Source organism: Boleophthalmus pectinirostris, unplaced genomic scaffold, assembly GCF_026225935.1.
Source record: "Boleophthalmus pectinirostris isolate CB_2022bp ecotype Guang Dong unplaced genomic scaffold, ASM2622593v1 HiC_scaffold_5, whole genome shotgun sequence".
In the NCBI taxonomy this organism is placed as follows: domain Eukaryota; kingdom Metazoa; phylum Chordata; class Actinopteri; order Gobiiformes; family Gobiidae; genus Boleophthalmus; species Boleophthalmus pectinirostris.
Genome location: NW_026571404.1, coordinates 27,751,953 through 27,775,796, shown reverse-complemented (window position 1 = coordinate 27,775,796; position 23,844 = coordinate 27,751,953). Strand labels below are relative to the sequence as shown.

The following is a 23,844-nucleotide window of genomic DNA, read 5'->3' as shown; positions in this document are numbered from 1 at the left end:
ATTGTTATAATGTGACACTTTAACAAATTATAATTTTTGTTACTTCAAATTTTAACTTACTGTTTCTTTCCTAATGCCATCTACTATGACAGAATGTGTAAGCATAAACAACATTACAATCAACTCCAGAATCCATCTGTAAATTTGAGATAAACTTAACGTATTTTTCGCAGAGCCACATTTGATTGATGTGAGATTTTCTCAGAGTTACACTAATACAGTTTCTCCAACTTAACTGATGGAATTGCTGCAGGATTGACAGCCAGAATCTCATGCAAAACACACAGCTCAAGAGTGTCACCATGTGGCCACTCTGGGACATGACATTACTGCCTCCCCACAGCAAGTAGCAGTCAGTTCTCATATCTTCTGCTCTCTCTACCCTGTCTTGGTTATTTATATATATTCTCCAATTAACGCCTTTGTCAACTGCTTTACATTGAGTCTGTCGTCTCTCCATCACCTCGGCCAAATCTTAGTTCCAAGACAATGTTCTTCCAAAGGGTCTTTTCACTAAAGCTTGGGGGAAAAAAGGGTTTGAAGACCTCCCTGACATTTAGACTCTCTCTGAAGATGACTTTGCCTTCTACTATAGCCTGCGGGAACATAGTAAGACCCACACTAAACTTCAATTGATATGCAGTGCCTGAATCCTCTAGGGTAAATTATCATTCTGTTCATAATAAGAGCCACAACAAGCACCTGCAAAATGACTTTATTATACAGTGTGCTTCAATAAAAGTTTCCTCCTCCTGACCCATTGGAAAAACATGGAGTGTAATGTAATGGTGATGAAATGAAAAAGTATAATTTTATGCATATGATCGAATGCTTATTTGGATGGTGGGAAGCGCAGCTGCTGGGATGGACTTGATTGGCAGGTGCGTTAACACGACAGCCGCTGGTAGCCTTGGACGCCTCCCTTTTTTTCCTCCAGCTATTATCCAAATATGTTCTGTTTTTACAAGCAAATGAATGGGACAAAAATCAAAGTATCAAATATGTATTGCCCTTCATAATGGAATTCCCTCAGAGCAAGGACGGCTAACAATGGACCATTCTCAGTATCCTGTCCTTTCCTTCTCTATATGCCAATGGATGTGACCTCCTCTGCTTTGACAATGAGGCATCCAGGAACACAGGCGTTTGGCAGGGCTCCACGTTGCCTTTTTATGTGCGCTGTTATATTTAAGGGTGACTCCGGCCCCCGTACCATTGTCTTCGCCGTGATTATTTTCTACCGTTGTTTAGCCCCAGTTGTGGCTCTTTGATGAAAAGGTCGCCACTCAATTGGAAAACAGTCATTAAAATGCGGTGGGTACTATTCACCAGTGTGCATGGGGGAACCAACTCAACTGAGCTGGTTAATCAAAAGTTAATTATATAATTTTCATGCAGATGAGGGGAAACGTTCAAATGAATCCCAACTCTACAATCATTACAAAAAATAAATAAAGAAATAATTCTAAAATGCTATAAAATGTTCAGGGACTGGGAGGCTGTAAACAATATGAAGTTTAATTTGAGGTAAACAAAGTGAATATCCACTAGGGGGTCTGGGAAGGAGAAAGTGAGGTTAAATCAAATTTGGAAACATAGATACCAGCAGGTTTTGTTGTCCTGATGTACGTGCAATTAGCCAGGTCCTTGATGAGGACACTGGGAAAGAGAAAGTTGAGTTTTGCGGCAAGCGCTCTGGGATTTTTAAAAAGGGAATTTATGTTTTTTCATGTGTTATCTGGAAACATTAATTATTCTGCAATTGAATTAAACTCATATTTTAGAAAAAATAATATAAAAGCATAATTATCTTTTATGAGGATGTTGCAAAATTGCTGAAAGGTAGGAGTAAACTCAAAAACAACATGGTCTATGGTGTATTTCATTCAATAACTTTGTCAAAAATGTATAAGGGACTTTTCAAAAACTATGCTTCAAAGGGGGACTGAGTGAGTTATGCAAATTACAGCCATGAATATTAAATGTGAAAATGAACGGGCATTGTTCTGGAAGTGCAAGGGAATGTGTTTTTTTAATTTTTCTTTTAATTCTATGTGCTTTTTATAATGTTCACCTTCTCCCAGTTGTGTGAGCGGGTTTTGGGTTCATTGGTGTGCATTACAACCACGCTCTAACAATGCACGGCCCTCCCCGGTGTCAGCACAGTTCATGAATCCTGGCCCCTTATGCACTAGGCGATTAGTATGGTGCTCCGTCTGTGGGGCTTTGCCAGAAAATGAGTTCTCTTTAAAACATATGCCCCCTGCTGATTCCCTTTCCTTTCCTGATATGAAATTCCAATTTTTATAATGAACACCAATTTCCTGCACGGAGAGGGGGGAAAAGTTGCACTGTCTAGTTTTTGTTTTGGATGAGTGCGGCTGTCCTAAATTAAGAGTAAAGTGCTTTTTGTTGTTGTGGACGTTGTGTGTGGATAGAACATTTCAATTGTGTGGGGCTAATCAACAGTCAGGTACAAGCAGATTCAGATCACATGGTGTAATTTTCCACATGGCGTTTGCACTTGACTGCTGTGGCAGAAAATGGAATTACCAAAAGTGGAGCAAATTTAATTAACTCATTGATTTCTAATAAATTGGCTTAATCGCCAGCTGTTGTCATGGTGAGATTGTTGTGTCACAAGTTTGTCATGCTTGTCGGTCGTGGCGGCTCAACAAAGACAACTGAATCTATTCAAAGGCTTTTAAAAGGGCATTTTATACGATTAATATTTTATTATATCATTATGATTGCACTGACTGGAAAGGAAAGGCAGCACTCTTCCCATAACAAGCAAATAAAAAATCTGATTCAAAAACTTTATTACAATGTAACATTGATATCAATGTAACATACATAAACATCGACATCTCTGTGATGAATACGAATTCATAAATATATGAAGGCAGCGTCTTCACTTATCATTCCCATCTTATTACAGTCTGTTAGTTTTTCTCATTTTTATTCAGAAGGAAACCTTTTCTTTCGGTTGAAATGACTGGAATCATCATTAATCTAAAAAGATTGAAATTTAGTTAGCTTGATCTGCATCTTAAATATTTCATTTCGCAAACATTATAAGTGCTCCGCTAAATAAGGCTGGACAGAACGCACCCACTTTCACCCAAAACGGCACAATTACGCATGCACATACTCAATCATGCAAAAAGAAAAAGATAAAAACAGTCATTGGACGGCTTGTATATTGTCATTGCTGCTTTGAAGCACAGTGGCACACACAGCTAGAGCGCACATTAATATTGTACAATTGAAGTAGACATTGGTCATAAATTATGTATAATAAGCACTTACTACATTGTATGGTCTGAGCCTCTCCTGGGTTTGGGCACTTGTCTCGTCAGGAAGAGACACCACACCTCCCGTACCCATCATCTAAGCACAATAAAACGGACATTTCCAGTAGCCATTATTAAATTAGAAGGCCTTCAAATAGAACAGGCGCGCGCATCCAACTTTTTACGCATTACGCGCCATGTTTACCCAAGTGTAGCTAACCAACAACTTTTTACACAATTGTGCTTTTATAAAAAAATACTTACTCTAATGGTCGCCTCCAGCTCTCCCACGCTCCTCTTGCCACCCGGTAACCAGCCGTAGGACCAGTGCTGGGACAGAGTGACCTGAAGCACTAGCGCCAACAGAAACACCTGCACCATCACTTTGCTACTGTTGCTAGCTTCCATTTGCGCTGCGGAGGGATACAAACAAACTTTTTAATGAGCTATATAATGTCACAACCTCTAATTTCACCGCACCAAAGCACTTCAAGTACATTATAACGCAATAAAAACATATTCTAAACAATACTTCAGGCGGTAATTAATAAAGTGCGTAATTATAACTTAATGGCCATCGAATGAAAGTTGGGCTGCGGAGGAGTCACTCACCTTTGTGTTTGCCTTGTTAGCATGTTGTGCATTAGCCAGAGGGGGTTTTATAGGTGTCGCACGAGGCAGCTGTCAGGACCATAATCCCCTCTCTGCAGGTGTGTGACACATTCAGGGACTAATGGCACACAAAATACTACTAATGGAGCCGGCTAAGTGCTCTGATATGCTGACATCACCGCGGGTGTTCAAACAGCATTAAATATAAAACAACATCATCTTCCCCACTTGTTTGTAAGGCCATTGAACGCATCCTTACAGAGGCACATAAAAAGGACAACAAGATGTAATATGGCATTTCTGCCCATTTATAATTTATTGGAGTCAGCTTTTAGCAACAAATAGCAGTTCAAGTCCATATACAGTCAAAGGGCAAGTAGATTTCAAACAGGGTGATTTGAGAATGAGATCTGTCAACCATCAGCTCAGAGGTTCACATACATTTTATAAAACTTATTTTCAGTTTTTAATAGTTACTTAAGTGAACATTAACACAAGATTAAATTTCACATACATGTCAGCTATTGTATTTTTTCTGATGAACATTCTATTGTCATAAGATGCTGGAGGCCTCTAAAAGTGGGAAATCAGTTGGAAAAATATATTATTTATTATGCAGAAAAGCTACCACAATTGACTACATATTCAAAAGTTCTCAGAATTATCTTAGATATGGCTCACATTATAGCCCTAAATATCTACTGTTCTTTATCATTCCAAAATTATTTTTCTAATAGTAGCCTGTTTTACCGATAACCTAAGTTTACAGTTGCTAAAACTAATTGTATAATGTTGTACCCTCTTTTCCTTAATGATGCAAAAGATGCAATGCATAAATAAAAGTGTAATTGTAAAGCACATTTGCTAGTTTTTACTATTTTCACAAAAACAAAATAAACAGAAACATTGGAGTAAAGAAATAAAATGTGTCACTTGGTGACAAATTCACAAGATTAGAACTGTAATTCTAATCCATATGGCACTGCATTCACAGACAGGAGTGTAAAATAATGTGTACAAAAGTTAGTGTAAAACCTTTCAGGTTTGTCTGATGCTTCTGGGTTCATAGAAGAATAATGTAGCCTGTTTCATTTGTCTGTTTTCAGTTTGCAGCATCAGGCACAAACTGGTAAGTCATATTGCCAACGGCAAAAGGAAACTTGGTGAAGTTGAATGAAATTGCAACAGGCAGCTGCTGTTAAGTTATTCACAGACAGAAGTGAGGTCATTTGCAGTGTGTCTAATGGAATAGTGTCTTTCATAGGATTCCTGTTTATGAGGGCAAATGTAACATAGAGCAAGGCATTGTGGTTGTTCAAATAAATAATACAGATAATATACACATGTGTTCATTTAAACAAAATGAAACCATAATACAATATAATGTATACATAGATAAAGTTATTACATTAAATGGATATCCATTACAATGCTGCCGTTTTGCAACACAACCTTAGTGTTTAAATATATTATCCCAATAAATAAACCCTCGCAGTAGTAAATCACAATGTACTACTTCAATTTCTAGGAGCACATTTAAAATAGATTACTGTATATTACAACACATGTTGATGATGGCGAGTTTAAAAAGAGCTTGCTTTAGAAAATAACATTCAGAAAAATTGCATAAGTTAAAAAAGGTATTATGAACAGTGGGAGCACATATTACTTGAAATTGGCGTAGTCTGAGAAAATGTCAACAAAATCCTGCACCACCCTGTAGCAGTAGTCATACTGCTCCTGTAAGCACCAATCAGAGGAAATCATTATTCACATGCATATAAAATGGCCGACTATATGAATATATTTGTACGTTACACCTACCACAGTCTGAACCATGTGTGGCCTTTGCATGCGTAAACTTTTAACGGTCTGAAACACATCGAGGAGTCCTTCAGCTTTGACTCTCTCCAGAATGTTACTGAGGGCAATGAAGGTTCCCGTCCGACCAGCTCCGGCACTGTGCACACCAAGGACAAATCCGTCAGCAAACACATCCCACAATGCCCACTGGAAGACCTTGGAAAACTCTGGGATTTCTTGCAGAATTCCAATTGACCTGAAGCATAGATACTTGTAGAGGAGAGTACTATTTAAAAGGGGTGGACACCAGAACAGTTTAATCAGTTTTACTATACAGTAAAACAGTATTACTATTGTACTATGTTATAATGTTATTTCTTCCTCAAAACATGCCTGGAGTTTTGTTTTGTTTCATTCACACATGTTTAAGAGACAAAGCCTACATATTTTAGCCTGATTAAGCAGCCGGTTCACTTCATGGAAACCGTCTGACCTTGCAGCATTAGAATTCGTTCACTCGACGGTAGGCAGGTACTTTTTTATTTAACCAATCCCTGCTATTTGGTCGTGAAGTATGTAATGCACCGGAACGCTCAGTGGTGTCCAAGTAATTGCTGGCAACAGCAAACAAAGTAGAGAGTGAACATGTCTGTTAAAAATCATTGTTGTTTCTGTGAGATGAACTTGCGAATTAAAGGTGCAATAAAAAATGTGAAGTTTGTATTTGACAAAGGAAGTCCAAAGGAGGATAGTGCATGCAGTCTGCTATCGCAGTTCGGGTTGGTTCATCTCTTCGCTGATTGGCTGGTGCACGGCCTACTGCTTCCGGGGTTCTTGCAAACCGTCTAGTGTATACCGATTCCTGACCTAGTCACTGGAGAGAAATGAAATTGAGCAGAGGCACTAGGTGGCGCCAGCCTGGTTAGGCTGAGTTCATCTTTCAAACAGTTTTCCACCCTGTGATATCATGTGATAATACAGGAAGTGCTCCACTGTGTTTGTAAACTCGACACACCTTCACTAGAATCATTTGGATGATTTCAGCCCTGTTTTTGCCAATCTCTACTGAACTAAAAGTAAAAGGTAGCTCTTAATTTAAAGCTAATTCTATTTTCCTTCATATTACTTTAAACCAGGAACCATAAGTATTATGTGTGGGTCTCTATCACTGTCTAGTAGAAATCAAGTTTGCATACATTTGCTTGCACCATCTCTCAGCTCCTCTAGATTGCACATTTGTTTCTTTTAAATAGAAAAGTTTACCATAGAAAAGGTGACCTCTGTGTTATAGGGGTAATAATCACCCTCACTTAAAGAGACTAATCCAATGCTAACACTAATCAGTTTGGTGGCTGCTGTTGGACTGAGTCAATGTTTACAATGATGGCAGGCGGAGGTGGAGAGAGACGCGCAGCATTCAGTATACAATTCGGAAGAGGAGTGTAGAGAGACGTTTGGGATTGCAGCGGGTTAGCCCCATTCCCAAGAGGCAGCAGAAAAAGCTTTAAAAAGCCCTCTTAGACAAGTGGTGATGAAGGAATAGAAGAGAGTGATGACACCATTTCCTGTCGTTAGCTCATCTTATCAGATTAATCATAGTGGGAGTCAGCGGAGATTTCACTTTGAGAGGTTTTAATTGACTGTGAATCAGTGGATTGGATCAATCCCAGCGGGGCATGCTGCTTTAGAATCACTTCACCTGAAGCTAGGTTGTGATCAAAGCTTTCTCTGCTAAGTCTTTATAAGGGATCACATAAGTGGTTTAGGCAGAGAACACCGGGTCTACCGAGGCAAACTGTACATTTCATTGTTACAGACATTTGTAGGAAACGATTGATAACATTGCAATTCCATCTGATAATGCTTGTGAGGTGTAATAATCAGGTAATCGAAGTAAAGATAGAAAGACGGCGTATTTAGTTGTAGGATTTTGGCGGCTGTCGTGTTGTTAAAATGAACTTCCTCACCTGCAGTGGACAATTATGGGATGGTTTCCAGACTGCTGCTGCTGCCTCTGCACAGCAGCAATAATGTCAATCATCCCTCTTCCCTCCGCCGGTATTCCGATCTCAGGCCATCCGTGGAAGTGGAAGTGTCGAACGTGTTGTGACTGCTTCTCCTGGCATGACGAGAAATCCAGACAGTTAAATCCATGCAGCTAAACATCACTGTCATACTTATGTCAAGTGTCAACAGCTTAATCGCTTATGACAAGTGAAGGCAATGGAAAAAACAACTTTGAATTTCAGACTTTTATTTAGTTTATTTTGGGTTAAATGTGGTTCTGAAAGCGATACGTACCATTTTATAAGTGACCACCAAGTCTTTGAGAGAGAATGTGTCACAAAGTGTATCTGCAGTCAGCTCCACCGTGTAATCTCCAAATGTCATACTGCCCTCTGATGGCCAGTACTGGTAACACTTCTCCTGGTTTGACAAAGGTCACATGGAAAAGTCATCAGGTTTTATGTTTTGATTAGTAACCCTTAAAATGTTCCCTCTAAAAAATACTGTGCAAAATGTTTAATGAAGAGTGAAAAGGGCTGTTATCTGACTGCTAATAAATTCCTATTTCTTTTTTTATTTAGGCCATGCTGAAATGAGAAAGAAGTCATTTGTTCTGATGTAGAGTAGACCTTGATCATTTTTAGATACATAATTCAGAATCTCTGCTAATTTTGCTATTCTGGGTCCCAATTAGTTATGACCACAGCAATAACTATTCTTCATTGGGTTCACATAAAACAGTCAAATTTAGAAGTACAGAACTATGGCTCCAAGATTAATCGAAATAGTTATTAGAAAGGATGCAATTAGAAAATCCCATAGGCTGCAATTTTTGAACTACCATGATTTCATCCACAAACAGTGAAACCCATTTATGCTGCAGTACATACGTACAAACATTTTCTGAAATACATGTAATTCTTGTAATTATTTGTCAGTTCATATTTCTTCTTGAAAAGTTTGTCTACTTATTAAAATGTGAACTTTTAAAACATAAAAATGTCATTTGATTTACACAAACAGTACTATACAGTACACAAACAACATTTCATGTGAGTTTCTAGGTGCTGTATAGGTACGACCATCACCTTATAACAACTCATTCTAATCCCTTTAATATATTTACCCTCATTGAAAGAACTTTTCTACATAGCCTTTCTGTAAAAAAGTAAGTCTTTGGCACAGGACTACATGCACCTACAAGCGCCCCTCTATAAAATCAACCCAATAAACCATTTCCACTTTTTTCCTAAGTTCTCCTTCCAAGGCTGCTGTGTGCCTTACCTGCTCTCGCTCCTTGAGTTCGGTGAGCATAACGATTGAATGGCACCTCCACTCCCACACCATCCTCCAGAAGTCCTCCACCGTGTGTAACAGGGGGCCCTGGGTCGCGATAAAATAGTCCTTCTGCCTGTAGCCCTGCAGTCAAGTAAACAACAACTTGAGGAGAACAGCAAACCTCATATTTTGCATTGTTTGTAAGGCATAGCTTTAAATACACTTCTATGGGAAATCTATATTGCGCTGAGGGAGAGCTTACATCAATAAAGGAGGCATTGATGTAGTCGGTGAACTCTTGTCCTCTTTTTACTGACAGGATTACTCGGTTAAAATCATCTGGAAGAAAAAATACATTGGGTAAAAAGTTATGCATAAGTTAAATCAAATCAAAGTTATAACGTTGGACATTGCCAATACTCATATCAGGCAGTACTGTGAAATAAAATCAGAAAGAAAAAGTTGCGTTCTTTTTTCTCGCAACTTTCAAGTCAAAATACAAGTTCTGTTTAAGTATCGTTGATCACACAGACATGGATTGACTAGCAGGAAATCTATGTTCGGTAAAAAGAAAAAAAATTCACACGTGATGCCGGGCGTTTGAAGTAGCTTGGATGTGATGTATAATAAAAATGGCAAGAGTGGTGGAGGAGTCCTTACACGGGATGATCTGAAGCACCCGGTTCTTCTTCATGTTGGCAGGAAGGTTGCCCGTTCTCATGTTCTCCTTCATTATGCGGACATTGGTCAGCTTCTAATGGGGGCAAGAAGAGGGGGAAGATGAGGAGAAGAGAGAGAGAGAGGTGAAGAGTGAAACCCAACAAGATATGATCAAAAATGAGAGCAAAAGTTTATACAAGGAAATGCTTATGAATGAGTTAGAGTTGGAAAAGGTTGAACAGTGAGATTGTAATTAGAATATTGTCTAAGAAAATCTAAAATTGGTCCTTGCTTAAAAAAAAAAAAAAGAAGAAAAGAAAGAAAAGTAGAATTTGAAGGATGGAGATAATGTAAATAGCATGATGAAATTAAATTAGTTAGATTTTTTTATAGATTAGTACCAAATGCTTACTCTGCTCTTAATGGTTGTTTACATTTCAATTTAGAAGATGCTTTTTAATTTTTAACAATATATAAGATAGAGCAATGCAATTTGTAAATACTCATAAGGATCTGGTGACCAAGAATGAAGGACATGCTACAGAATGAACTGGGAAGCGCTGATGATGAACCATGATAGAGAAACAGCAGTATGTGATAGTGATCGGTCACATGCATTGTTTCCAATTGGTTATCTCTGAAACGTTTCTTGTTTCTTGGGTTATCATCTGTTTAAATGTAAAACATGTGTCAGTTTATGATGTAATAATCCAGTGGGTGACAGCACCATAGTGGTTTGACTGTTCACCCACCAACTGGTAGATAGCCAGTTGTAAACCAAGTTCATGACGTTGTTTTCACTATAAATAAAATAAATTACAAATACACTACTAAATCACTTTGGGATGGCAGCAACCGTGACTGAAAAACAGAGTAGTGAAAATCTAAAGTCCAAGTAAGACTGAATAAATTCGAGCTATACCAAAGGTTTATGCAGCACTTATTATTTATAGTGCTACCGACACAGCTTAAAATAAAGTATCTCTTGTAAATTTGATGCAGCAGATGGATACGCCCCAAAGTTTCAGCCGATATAAAGAACCGTTATTTACAGCCGAGAGCAGCACCCAGGGCAAGTATTCCAGGAAAAAATATTCCATAGCAGGGAGCAGGCTTGTGCGGGACAATTCGTTACAGTGAAATATTTGACTTTTTTTGTGTTTTTTTATATCTCCACGTACCCTGAACTCCTCCTCTAGGCCCAGTCTGTCGTGTGGAGCCCTGGTGTTGTGAAGGCGGTGTAGATGGCCCTCCAGAGAGCACACATCCAGCTCTGTGTCTCCGTACAGGTAGTACTCCAGCAGAGCCTGGTAGATGAAGGAGTACTGCATCTGAGGGGGAGACAGCCGGGAAAGAGCAAAGTGAGTTTATCAAAGACCCCCACTGTCACTGAGGCTGGCGTCACATGATATCGCAGTGTTCTATTGGTTTAAGATTTTAGTAGTGGATAATAGAAAGCAAGTGTTCTTCTGTTAATAATATGTTTATAAGCAATAATAAGAATAGAATTATAGAAAACCATTAAATCAAATCAAGTAATACCACATTTTGACTGACAAAGAAATTACATTTTTTTTTAAGTTTATACAGTAAAATAAAAGTAAGCTATGACATGTGTACAATATATCTATATAGGTTTTGGAGTTTATTTAGTTGTACAATTAGCTGTGGTAAAAACAACAAACTGCTCCTTTGATTAATGGATGCCTTTAAGAAACTAATGGGGGTAATTATTTACAGTTTAAAAACCATTTCAACCATGAATTTATTATAAGAAATTATTTTAATGATGGGTCCTTAAGAATGTTCTGCTACCTAATACAACTTAAGGTGAGAAAGGAAGATAGCCTTTTACAACCTATTGTATATAGCTGAGATATATTTGTATTACTATATTTCTATATTAAATTTTCGCTAGTACATATACATTTATATAATTATGCCTTATTTGACACCAGTCTCTCCTTAGATTGAATTCATTATTACCATTTATATTATTGCTCTTTGTTATTATAATATATTGTGATGTGTGGTGTGAGCTACTGTGTCTAAATATAAAGTCTAAGCCTAAGTCTTAGTTGCAGCAGCCTATTTGTGATGTGGTTGGATGAATACATAAGAATAACAGGCTGGTTTGTTATAATATATGTTTATGTTTTCATTTTGATTATTTCTGATTTCTGAAAACATCATTACCAATTGAAACATTGTCTTTTCTCCCTCCAACTCATAACATCACATCACCACACTCTAGAATCTGAAAACAGCCTATTTGCGCATCATCTCTGTGATTTTTTTGTGGCTTGTTTACGTGGATACTGTAGGAGTGAGAGGAGTGAGAGGAGCTGTCAGAGCACAGTGCAGAGGGTCAGAGCAGGTCAACACTTACATCTGTTTGGATGAGCTGACAGCGCTGCTCCCGGATCCTGCTCACAAAGCCAAACACGTCCAGTCTCTGTTCCATGTGCATCATGTCCATCATGCTGTCAATGACGATGAATGTCCCAGTTCTCCCCACGCCAGCGCTGTGGAGCACATACACAGGGAACAGGGAGTCACTGGGGAGAGAAGGTGCTGTGATACAAGAGGGAGATCAGGCTGCTGTGGTTTGTAAACTGTGCGGCAGAGAAGTGTCAATGAGTTCTAGTAGATCAATAAAAAGCATTCAAGGTGTGTAGTTTAGGTCCAAAATATTTGAGTATGAAACAAATAGTGTTTTAATTATCAACGTAAACTGTCAAATGCAAACAATTACATTTTACAGTAAGAGACCAAAATGTAACACTATAACAATGACTTTACATTCATATTGACGTATGTAACACCACTATTTTATATCCATCTCAAAAGAATGGAAATAAAATTAAAAAAAAAAAAATAAACAATGAAATGAAATAAATTGTCAAGATACTGTTAGGATTTAAGTAATACAGACCAACACTGACAAATTACCAATACTTTCTCATAAAAACATAATAAGTTATGTTTCTGGTAAAAAATATCACATCCAAACAAAAATTACACAACAAACTAAACATTAAGGGCACACAAAGACATTATTCCGCTACAGGGTCCACCACCAGCTTATTCCCACGAAGAGAATTTTCCAGAGTGTGACAATGAACTGTATCTTCTCTGGAGGGAATAAGGACAGATCTGTGGAAAAGCGATCCTGCTCACATTGACAATGTTTTTTTGTTTTTTTTTTCAAAATATTTAGCAGTAAAAACATAAAAAATTTAATAAGATGGATACGTTTAATGTCAGCAGAGACAAACAAGCGGTGGACCCTGCACTAGAAAACATACATAGCGCGCCTTTAACCTTATCCATTTCTGATCATGCAAAAACTTCCTTGAGAGAGAGAAAAAGTTAAACTCTATTAAAAAAGGAGATCAGATAACTAACTTATCTCCCCCATGTTACCAAACACTACCATAACACAGATACATCTGTCTTTATTACGCACAATAGTTGAGAAACATACTTCTATCTATGCCATATCAGATAGACATGTCAACCTCCCTCGACCTTCCAGAGCAGAGTTGCGGACAGCCCTGAGCATGTGTAAAAGTGCTTCACCTCTGCTGCCCTCTGAGCCTTCTAATAGATTTACAGGGGTCATTGGAGCGGCCAGGGCCTTGGGGAGGCCAGAGCGGGGATTCCACAGTGGGGTGTTGAAGCCTCTTTTCTGGGGGGCCCTCTTCAACAACAGTCCCTCTCCCTCAGCACCTGTTGCAGCACTTTCTGTACCACCAGGCTGCTTTACAGTAACAATACTAAGTGCACAGAAGAACAGATGGAAATTGAGTTAAGCCCTATGGAATAAAAACAGGCAGTCTACCAAGATCTAATTCAGTTGTAAAAGTGAAGCTACAAAGCCATCATTATTGACTCAGCGTTTTAATATTAAGCAAGACGTGAAAGTGTTTGGCCTTTTAGCATGATCTGGTGAGGAAATTGGAGATTGAGTTTCACATGCGCACACCTCATGTTTTGTAGGCTGGCCAGTTAAGAATTTGTCACTTTATTAGCAGAGTGGGTCTTGGAACTCCTCCCATTGCAACCTATTTCCATCCAATTAAATCCTGACTGACCAATTACACGAGTTCATCTAAAATGGCCCTGGTAAATGTACGGCATCAAGTACAAGTAGAAATTTTATATGAATTTTCCCCCTCTTTTTAAGTTTTATATGAGGGGGAGCAGGAATTTAGTGAACTCAAACCACCGAAGTTGAGACAAGTATATGTACAAGTACTTTCACTAATTACATAAAGAGCCCATATTACACTTTTTCTGATCTATGCTATAATTGAAGTTGTGTTTTATTTCATTCACATATGTTTAATACACAAACCCTGCATATTTAGTTCTTCTTTCAAACAGAAAATACCCAGTTCCACCTTGTGATGTCATGTGGTAACACAGGAAGCGCTCCACTGTGTTTTGAAACTCCATACACATTCACTAGAATCATGTGGATAATTTCAGCCACGGAATAGCCAATCTCTGTAGAACTAATGGTAAATGGTAGTGGTTAACGTGAAACAAAACACAACTCCAGGTATGTTTTTGATGAAGCAACAACATTATAATGTGGCTTAAAGCTCATTAAAGTCAATTTTATGTAATATGGGACAGCGCACTGAGTACATTTAATGGTGGGTGGTACTTGTCTATATTACCACATTTTATTCATATTATTGCCCAAAAATCTGTATTCATACTGTGACCGGGCTCACCTCTCCACAGATCTGACCTGTAACAAGCCTGATAATAGGAAATACCTGTCTCTCTGAAGTGAGATACATTTGATTCCATACTGTGAGACACTGGAGATTTTAAGCAAAGGAATATCAACTCATCATCAATCATCTATCATTCCAGAAAAGTTACATAGTTCTCCTTTAATTTTACATGGATTACCACAAATGGCCAACAACTTCTCATTTTCACCAAAAGTTGTAAAATCACATACATTTTGCAGATTGTTTACACCAGATGCCATACCACACATTTTTGCATACAGTTCATATAAAAAATTCTTCCAAAACTTGAAATCTTTGAGTGTAATTGAATCATTCACATTGGAGGTGAACCAAACTACCAGTACTTCATTCAGTGCTTTCATGGTTAAGCTGTATACTCCTAATTATGGTAACCAAACACCACCACATAACGTCCCTTTCAGCCCATTGAAAACCCTTAGCGAGACCCTGCTATATTTTACCTGCAGTGCACCACAATGGGCCCGGCGTAGGATGGATTGATGCTCTTGACCTTCTTGAGAAATTTCAACATGCCGATGGGCGTGAACGGCACCCCGAAGTCTGGCCAGCTGGTGAAGTGGAGCTGGGTGACCAGTCTGGGAGCACGCAGACCATCACTGCCCTGCTGTGATGCAATAACACAGAGTCATACACTGCAGCATAGGAGCGGGCACAGTGGCTAAGTGTTCACAGTGACGGATAAGAGCTGGGCAGTAGTGTTTTATCAAGTTAAATATATGGGCAGCTGGAGGGAGGTTAACCAGTGCGTTTGGTGATAATGTTGTTTTTAATGGACTAATTTGTTAAAAGGGCTAAGGTTGTGTGATGTCTCAAAATGATAGTTCTGACAATATACAGTCAAAAAACAAAATCACAGTAATACAATATGTCATAAATGTGATGGAGATTTTTTTTTTTTTATTCTATTTTTTGAGTCCAAGTTTAGCCTATTGTAATATTGTAAATCACAACAATAATAAGTGTAACACCATTCAAAAATATAAATTGGGAGTTGAATGTTTTTTCTCATATTAAGTAGTCATAATGATACAAAATGCTGAGTATTAATGGTAAAACAAACATGCAAACGTTTCAGAGGGAGCTTTGTGGACACACAACTGTCTCCAAATGACTACCTCTCTGAACTCTTTTCTACTTTGGATCACTCCTGAATGAATGAGATATTACACCATCTTGTTGCTAAATATTAATATTATTCCCCCCTAACCTACTTATGACTCCAGCAGCTGTGCATTAGCTTTGTAGGTCTTATATTGCACACAACTAATTCATGTGAGCTTTTAGCCATGTTAAAATGTTGTTACCTCCTCAAAAACATATCTGGAGTGGCGTTTTGTTTCATTCACACATGTGTGAGTAACCCATTATTATTATTATTAGTCTTAATATTATTGTCTACGTCTTTACAGCTCAAACGTCTCCTGTTCCACCTTGTGATGTCATGAAGCTGCACAGTGAAGCACTTCCTATATTACCACATCACATCACAAAGTAGATTGAGTGTTTTCTTTTTGAGAGAAGAATACAGCCTAAATATGCAGGGTTTGTGTGTTAAACGTGTGAATGAATCAAAACACAACTCGGGTATGTTATGATGAGGATTTAACATTATAACATAGATCTGAAATAGTGCCACATAGGACCTTTAGAAATCTAAAATGTTTATACCACCATAACTGTCCTATTTTGCATTCGCATCACCTCTTGCCATTAATCTTTGTCTATTCTATTTAACACAAGACTGCACAGAAAAATAGCAGCTCTTAAACCAAAACTTTGACAGAATATCTTCAAACACACAGGAGAGGAAGTGAATTTTTCTGTGTGCCATCTACTGTGAGATGTTTCTCCAAGACGATTCTCCCAGATTCACTGCACGTTTGCAAACTGTGAATAATAAATACACTGCCTATTGATAATTTTCACACTGTGCACTATATAGCCCCTTTTAATGTGGTTCCATACTGCTTTTCATTTATTTATGACGGTTCGCATCCTATTACAGTTTAGCAGAATGTTCCAGAAAGTTCCCAAGGGAAGCATTACTTTTCCACACCCGCTTTGTGTTACATTTTTAATTACAAAACAGCTATTATGTGAATGGATTTATAGCAATTGAAACTATAGAGAAACATAACTATCCACTTTTTATAGCTTTAAAAACAATTTCATTATATTTACCGCACAAATATCTGTACGTTAATTTTAGTAGTAAGCTATTATTGTATATTGTGTAAATGAAATGTGTTAAATAACGAGAAAGCATGCATGTTTGTTGAAAAGATAAAATAAATCAGATGACTTTACTTACATATTGAACACAGAATTTTCTAATGGTGTAGTCCACCAGTACAGTCACGTCGTCCATGGCAACGCGAATGTTCCCGTACATCCAGCAGCCTTTGTCTGGCCAGTACTGGTAACACTTTTCCTGCAGCAAAGATAAAAATAAACAAATGTAATTGGCAAAGCATTTTCTGATTATATAAGGTTGGATTAGATTGTAAATTATGATGCAGAAATATGGAAAAAACTGCAAGGGCAGTATCAATGAACTACAAAATAAATACCTTTCCATCTACTAGGACTAAAAATTAACCCACATAACGTTATGATTTTAAAAAAAAAAAATTTTTCTTTCTAGCCTATTCCTTATTTACCCAGGAATATCAAAGTCAGATTGTGAATCTCGTTTACAGGGAGTTTAAATTTAAAAGTATCTGGAGGGAACACATGGAGAACAGGCAAAGTCCACACATAACACTCTACCCTCTCTGAGAATCTAACCATGAAGCTTGTTGCTATGTGGGAACAGGGCTACCTCATATACCAATGTGAGATGAAGTCAGTCAGATCAGATTTTAAATTGGATTTACATGACTGACACTGAAAGTCTAGCTTGCCAAGCAGGAGACTCAAAAAAGGAAGTGAATATTTAGGAGATAGGGGACATTAAAGGTCGCCAGACTGGCGCCACCTAGTGCCTCTGCTCAATTTCATTTCTCTTCAGCGACTAGGTCAGGAATTGGAATACACTAGAGGGTTTGCAAGAACCCCAGAAGTCCGAGTCCGGGCACCAGCCAGTCAGCGAAGAGCCATACATTCTGTGTTGGCAACGATTCCCGAGATCGAGGATTAAAAGCTGGAACAAAGAGAATGTTTGGTGAATTTTTCAAAGGGAAAGACGTTATTGCCCTTCTTCCTATGGATTTGGGAAAAGCTTAATATAACAGTTTGCCCCATTAGCGGCACATTACATACGTCACGACCAAATAGCAGCGATTGGTTAAATGAAAAAAAGCACTCGTCTACCATCGAGGAATTCTAATGCTGCCAGGTCAGACAGTTTCCACTAAATGAAACCGACTGATGAATCAGGCTACATTAAAGGAGCTGTACCAATATTTTCATGTAATAAAGGAAAATTTGAAAATGTTTCCTTTATTACATAAGGAAAATAAGAGCTGCTACTGCATTTTTACATGCATTTTTAAGTTGTAAAAATCTAAGTGGGATGAATAATTAGGATGCTAAAAATATGTTAAACAAATGATGAATACATTTTAACAGTTGGTAACTGTTTAAAATTACTTACTTCTGTTTTTCAAGTTTTTAATTCAGGTACAGCAACTTTAATGGTACACTGCGCAACTTTTATGGTGGGGGGGTCAGTGACCTGCTTGTCTCTATGGAGATGTGATCATTATTGCTTGTTGTATGACATTAAATATATCGATCTAGCATTTATTCATCACAGGTATTTCTATTGCTCCTTCTGTGAATACTGGCAACTCTCCACAGATCTGAATTATAATGTAGCATAGTGTTGTAACCTGCTTGTGATAGATAGGTGTAATCTGTACTGTGCAGCATTCTAGACAACAAAGCAATAACATTTCCATAAGCAGATGGACAAGCAGATGGAGGACCCTCCTCGAGAAATGTTACGCAGTGCACCTTTAAGTTTGTTTGTCTGGGAGAGAATCACGCACAAACTCCAAGCGAAACACAGGAGCTGAGTTTGCATTCAGAGTCTCCTCTCATCTGTATCTGCCATGTGAATATTTCAGCATCTAATTCCAAGGCAATCAAAGCGACTTTGTGCTCCCCTGTCAGTCAATAGCATCACGCCGGTGACGTTTCAACTCATTAAGTAGATTCTCAGACTAATTATCATGTGCCCTCTGCGGATCTATCAACAATTATTCCCCCATTGATTCACTTTGGCTCTATTCTTCCATATCAAACCTGCTCCTAAGCCCACAATTGATCATTCCTTTGAGGCTAAATTTAATGTGATGCTAACTAATCTGCCCGGTGACACTTTGCATAGATCCTCAGACGTGAAAGGGGTCAAATAAATTATACACTTGACTTTGGGTCATGAGATCACAAAAGGGCTTTTAGTAATTGTGTATGCTAGCCCTATAGATCGCAGGGTTAATTCTTTTTCCTGGTTCTGCTTATTAGCGCTGTAAAATTGCTGTAAAAGGCAATAATGTATGTAATGGGCAAACCTCTTTTCTTTCTTTCAGATTGGTGAGCATGACGATAGTGGCGGTTTTCTGTTCCCAGATCATTCGCCAAAAGTCGGCCAGAGTCTCTAGCTTCGGGCCTGAGAAGCAGATGAGAATATTAAAATTGCATCGTAATTTGCATAAAACAAAACAAGACTTGGAAACAGAGCAAGCAGTGGTTACCTTGAGCCGCGATGAATTTGTTCTTCTCTTTGAATCCCTGAGATAAAAAGGAAAATATTACACTGTGTAAAATTATACCAAGTATCTTATTTGTTCTATTGTACTGTCAGTTTTAACATAAGTTATACATGCTGCTGGCATTTTCTGGTATTACTGCTGCTGCTGTTTACAATATTACTAAAGAATAATGTTGGCTTTAAAGGTTCAGTGTGTAACTTTTCCTAACTTAATTGTCCAGAGTATGGTATTGAACCAATCTGTCTTACATCTATTTAACTATATGTGTTTTAAGTACTCAAAAATATCTTAAAAACCATCCATTCTTACTATGAGTGGGGATGTCTCTCCACAAATCTAACCTGTACTTTTGGCTCATAAGTCTCCGTGGAGATTCATAAGTTTATGGCCATACTGTGGATCATTCTAGACACATCTATTACTTTACTTTACTTTACTTTACTAATCTTGCTTTAAAATAACATAAAATTGCAGCTCGAGTACTATGCATAAATTTATGAATGAATATCTTCTCTGTTCAAATATTCCCACTGGTGTATCACATGAAAAAATCAACTTAAGTAATAGTATTAAAGTACAGTACCTGTTCAAAAATGTACATAAAGAATAAAGAGTAAAAAGTAAAAGTATTCCCTGCTGACTGAGATCTAATAGAACTTCAAATGTAGAGATTATTTTAGTGAATTGTGTGAAATTTTGCTCAACAGAAACAATTGAAATGCTAGCTTTTTTGGTAACTATTTTTATTTGTATATTTCAGCAGGTCTTAAACAATTATAAAAAATACTGATACATGCTCTCAAATGTAGGAAGTAAAAGTACTGCACTTTACTACTTTCACTTCGTTACATTCCACCACTGAGTATTCCCTACCACATCTTGACATACTTACATCTATATACGACGCATTGATGTAGTCTGAACATGGGTGCCCGTCTATATGGCTCAACACCACTCTGGAATGGTCATCTGCGGAGGACAGGGCGAAGAAAAGGCCAGTAAATAACAGTTTGATTTTTCCCCACATCTGCTGCCCTCAGATTTAGTGATCAATAAAACTTTCGGCTTTAAAGGTTACAATAATATCACATGGCGGAGAACTGGGATAATCACTCACATGGTAAAATGTTTGGATATCTGTTTTTCTCGCGGTTGTGCTCCCGGCTGGCCTCCTCAAAGGACCCATGGTGGTAGTAACACGGCAGCGACTATAAAAAAGACAGAAGATCTCAGGAGATTTACACTTTCATATCTGGCAGCCCACTGACATAACATTTTTACGACTTCTCTCTGTACTTGTTACAAAGGTTCTGGTGGACCTGTGCTACTGCTGCGGTGTACACACAGCGGGTCTCAATATGTGGGGCACGTACTATAGATGCTACTCAAGCTTTTATAAGATATATTTACTTTGGCTGGAATGGAATGGGGTTAGGTAGGAACAGTTTAGTTGTAGGCAAGTTACTTTATTATGCTATACCTTTTAATATATTTATATTTAAATTCATACAAAACAAATAGTAACAAATCAAATTATTGTTACTTATTTGATTTTGTTTGTCAATATATTATATGTTTTAAATTGGATATTGGGATTTCTGAAAGTCCATAGTATGACTGGTAAGAATTGCAGATGCTTTGGTTGTTTATCCTTAAATTTTAGATTTTTATGAATGGAAATATGTTTACGTTTCTTCTTTTATTGACATAAAAGTAGTATAGTGAATGAATGAAGGAAACATTTATTGCCTCAGATGGAATTTGTCTTGCACTGAGAACATGAAAGCACAAAAGAAGCTCTACAGCTCTACAGCAAGTCACCCTAAATCTCATTGTGTAGTGTCCAAACTGAAAATCTGTTTCTTAAGGGCTTAGGTTTGTCCTGATTTGGGTTGAATTATTTGTCTGGGATACTGGTGAGTTCGATCACCACTGAATCTCTACTTGTTCAGATGGTCATGATGAACAGGTGGATTAGCCAATTAAGGACATGCAATCTCCATCCGTATCAGAACAAATATGGCAACTTACAAGGAAAAAAATCACAAGGGACTGAAAAACACTGTGGATTTCTGCAGAATCAATTAGCAAAGCCCAAAACTCTGTTAATCTGAGGTAAGGGAAATTTCATTTTGTTTGTAAATGATAAATGATCAGTGAGCTCCTTTGCTTTACATGCGTCACTGAAGAAAAACTAATCTGATTGCATGATTTTGTTTGATTCAGGCCTAAGTAGTGAGGATATATATAAAATATATAAAAGTCTAAAAATACAGAGATAGCACTTTGTATTTCCCATGGATTTTGTTATCTGTTAGGTTTTCTTTTTCTATAGTTTTTCTTGGACTTTGCAAAGTTTTAAAACCACTGGCACGGACAAAGGAATCAGAGGAAAAACCTACATTGAACTCTTCTCTAAAGAGCTTGCCGTCATCAGCCGAGCGTATCCGGTACTCCTCCTCTAGCGCGTCCAGGGGGATGGGGAAGTACCTCTTGGAAGGAGAGGGCGATCTGGGGAGGAGGACCACTGTCTGCTCCCCTGTAAAAAAAACACACACACACAAAATACAGCCGTCACAATGCTAACGTCTCCCTTAAGACAGCATTACACAGCCCTCACACTGCACCTGCAAAAACATACACGCTCGCCATTAAGATCTCCCTGACAGCAATGATTTCTGGAGTCGTAAACATGGCGCACATAGCCGGCTCCACCAAACTGTCTCACCTTTCAGAATTCCACTTATTTATTTTTTTGTTAAATGAAACTTTATATGGGTCCCCGTGTGCTGGGAAACTGAAGGGTCTACCGGCAGAGCGTTCCAGCTGAACTTCATAACATTCACAAGTTTCCAGCGCAGTAAAGAATGTCCAAAATCAAATAAAACCGGAATAAAAATTAAAAGCAGGCATTACATTTTAAGGCAAATGCACAATACTACCTTGTTCCTCCAGAAAGCCATTGGGGATCTTTTTATCCACGGAGGTAACTAGAGCCTTCCTGTGGTTTTTGAACCTGACAAGAGAACAAGAGAGTGATTAAAGGGTAAATATCTCAAGCCGACAAATCTCCAAAACCAATATGGACCATGGGATAGAAGCAAAGCGGCTCTTCTTCATGTTGTCTCAGGTCGGAGCCGAAACCCCTCTCCATATGAGTGCGCCCTGACCTCACATTGTTTGTTTGCTGTCTTGCTCGAGGTGCAGCTGTTTACCCATAATCCACTGCAGACCGCCTGTTCCCAAACCGCCGACGCACCCCCCCCCCCCCCACTCCTCTGTGCACTGACCTATAGCCACACACACATGGCACACATACAGTGCTCTCACTCATATCGACACCATTGTCAAAATATAGGATAAAAATAAAATCATCTTTGTTCAAAAATTCACATTGAGCTGTGTGTGTTATGAATAAAAGAAACATGCATGTGAAAATATTTTAAATCAATATTAATTAAATATTAGGTCTTAATATTTTAAATTGTATTGCTTTTTTTTCTGTCCAAAACCTAGCTGTATGACCAGTGCTTTCGAGGTTTTAATTTAAAATATTAAAGTGGGATTTTCATTTATTATTTAATAGTTAATAGTGAACACCGTCTGAGTGTAAAGTTCTCAGAACATGTTTGACAATGATTAATACTTAAAGGTGCACTATGGTGTCCATCATCTCCTTGTTTCCATGGAGATGTTACTGCTTTGCCTAGAATGTTCCACTGTATTGCATAAAAATGTATTCAATTCCAGATGTTTTTATTGCGCAAAAATACCTAGAAAAACCTGACCTTTAGCTTTGCTTGAGACATGTCATCTGCTCATCTCCATGGAGAAAGTTAAATAAAATGTTAAATATATCTTTCTATGGAACATTCCAGGCAAAGCAATAGGATCTCATCGGTGACAAGCAGATGACGGACGCTCCACCAGAAAAGTTATATATTGCACCTTTAAAAATTGTGCAGGAGATTACTATTATTACGGTATTTTTAAAATGTATTTATTTATTTTTTGCAGTCTAGAGAAACCATTGGCAAGAATATGCATCTATAACATCTGGACACAGGGTTAACAGAATGGCTCACTGTTCATAGGAGAACTGTTCGGATTTGTAATCAGAAAAAGACACCTACAGCTACCAAATCTTTAATCAAAAGAGATTTTAGTGAAGCTCATAGTACTATACACGGTGAGAGGTTAAATAAAAAGAGTTACCTCAGGCAGTAGATGGTGAGCAGGACGATGATGATGAGGAGGAGGGAGATGATCAGAGTGGACGGCAGCACATGAGCGCCTTGGTGAGTGGGGTTTTCTGTGGAGAAAGTACCATGTCTTGTTTCAAAAATGTTCATATATCTGATTTAGATTTGATTTGTGATTTGTAATAAACACTGAAAAACTTTGTAATCAGATAAGCAGCCAAAGATATGCAGATTACAATTATATAGCACAGTCTGACAAAAATAGGCCTAAATTGCAGTGAGTTCTCAGCATAATATTTTTTTCAAATTCAAACAAAACAAAAACAGTTATTCATGAACACTAATACATGACTTAATGTCTGGATATTTTAAATTACTACTGTAAACTCATAAAAACTACATAAAAATAAAAGTAGGGCCAAGTGAGGACGAGATCCAAGCTTTAATGAAACAGCCTATAATTAGTTTATAACTG

The 23,844-nt window shown here is 37.9% G+C and overlaps 2 protein-coding genes across 2 annotated transcripts in view; both read right to left on the bottom strand.

Annotated features, from left to right (window-relative positions):
- Positions 1-2,913: 2,913 nt before the first annotated feature.
- gnrh3 (gonadotropin-releasing hormone 3) lies at positions 2,914-4,043 on the bottom strand. The gene is made up of 4 exons (XM_020921310.2): positions 3,909-4,043; positions 3,561-3,709; positions 3,313-3,393; positions 2,914-3,015 (listed from the first exon to the last, which is right to left on the bottom strand). The coding sequence occupies exons 2-4, from the start codon at positions 3,702-3,704 to the stop codon at positions 2,962-2,964; spliced, it is 279 nt and encodes a 92-aa protein (XP_020776969.1). The 5' UTR covers positions 3,705-3,709; positions 3,909-4,043; the 3' UTR covers positions 2,914-2,961.
- A 220-nt stretch (positions 4,044-4,263) lies between these two features.
- LOC110157089 (receptor-type tyrosine-protein phosphatase epsilon-like) overlaps positions 4,264-23,844 on the bottom strand; it is a 31,700-nt gene continuing 12,119 nt past the window's right edge. The window contains exons 3-20 of the mRNA XM_055162621.1: positions 23,383-23,479; positions 22,110-22,183; positions 21,570-21,706; positions 20,285-20,375; positions 20,060-20,136; positions 19,150-19,186; positions 18,967-19,064; positions 16,761-16,880; positions 14,890-15,053; positions 12,046-12,181; positions 10,838-10,987; positions 9,657-9,750; positions 9,259-9,335; positions 9,003-9,137; positions 8,013-8,138; positions 7,679-7,830; positions 5,733-5,868; positions 4,264-5,648 (exon numbers count right to left, since the gene is read on the bottom strand). Of these exons, the coding sequence (XP_055018596.1) occupies positions 5,574-5,648; positions 5,733-5,868; positions 7,679-7,830; positions 8,013-8,138; positions 9,003-9,137; positions 9,259-9,335; positions 9,657-9,750; positions 10,838-10,987; positions 12,046-12,181; positions 14,890-15,053; positions 16,761-16,880; positions 18,967-19,064; positions 19,150-19,186; positions 20,060-20,136; positions 20,285-20,375; positions 21,570-21,706; positions 22,110-22,183; positions 23,383-23,479 (1,976 nt within the window). The 3' untranslated portion in view covers positions 4,264-5,573. The remainder of the gene's footprint in view (positions 5,649-5,732; positions 5,869-7,678; positions 7,831-8,012; positions 8,139-9,002; positions 9,138-9,258; positions 9,336-9,656; positions 9,751-10,837; positions 10,988-12,045; positions 12,182-14,889; positions 15,054-16,760; positions 16,881-18,966; positions 19,065-19,149; positions 19,187-20,059; positions 20,137-20,284; positions 20,376-21,569; positions 21,707-22,109; positions 22,184-23,382; positions 23,480-23,844) is intronic.

Coding starts and splice junctions, on each gene's coding strand:
- gnrh3 (XM_020921310.2), bottom strand. CDS start 3,704: ATGGAAGCTAGCAACAGTAGCAAAGTGATGGTGCAGGTGTTTCTGTTG. Junction 3,394..3,560: donor AGCTGGAGGCGACCATTAGA/GTAAGTATTTTT, acceptor TATTGTGCTTAG/ATGATGGGTACGGGAGGTGT. Junction 3,016..3,312: donor GGCTCAGACCATACAATGTA/GTAAGTGCTTAT, acceptor CAATCTTTTTAG/ATTAATGATGATTCCAGTCA.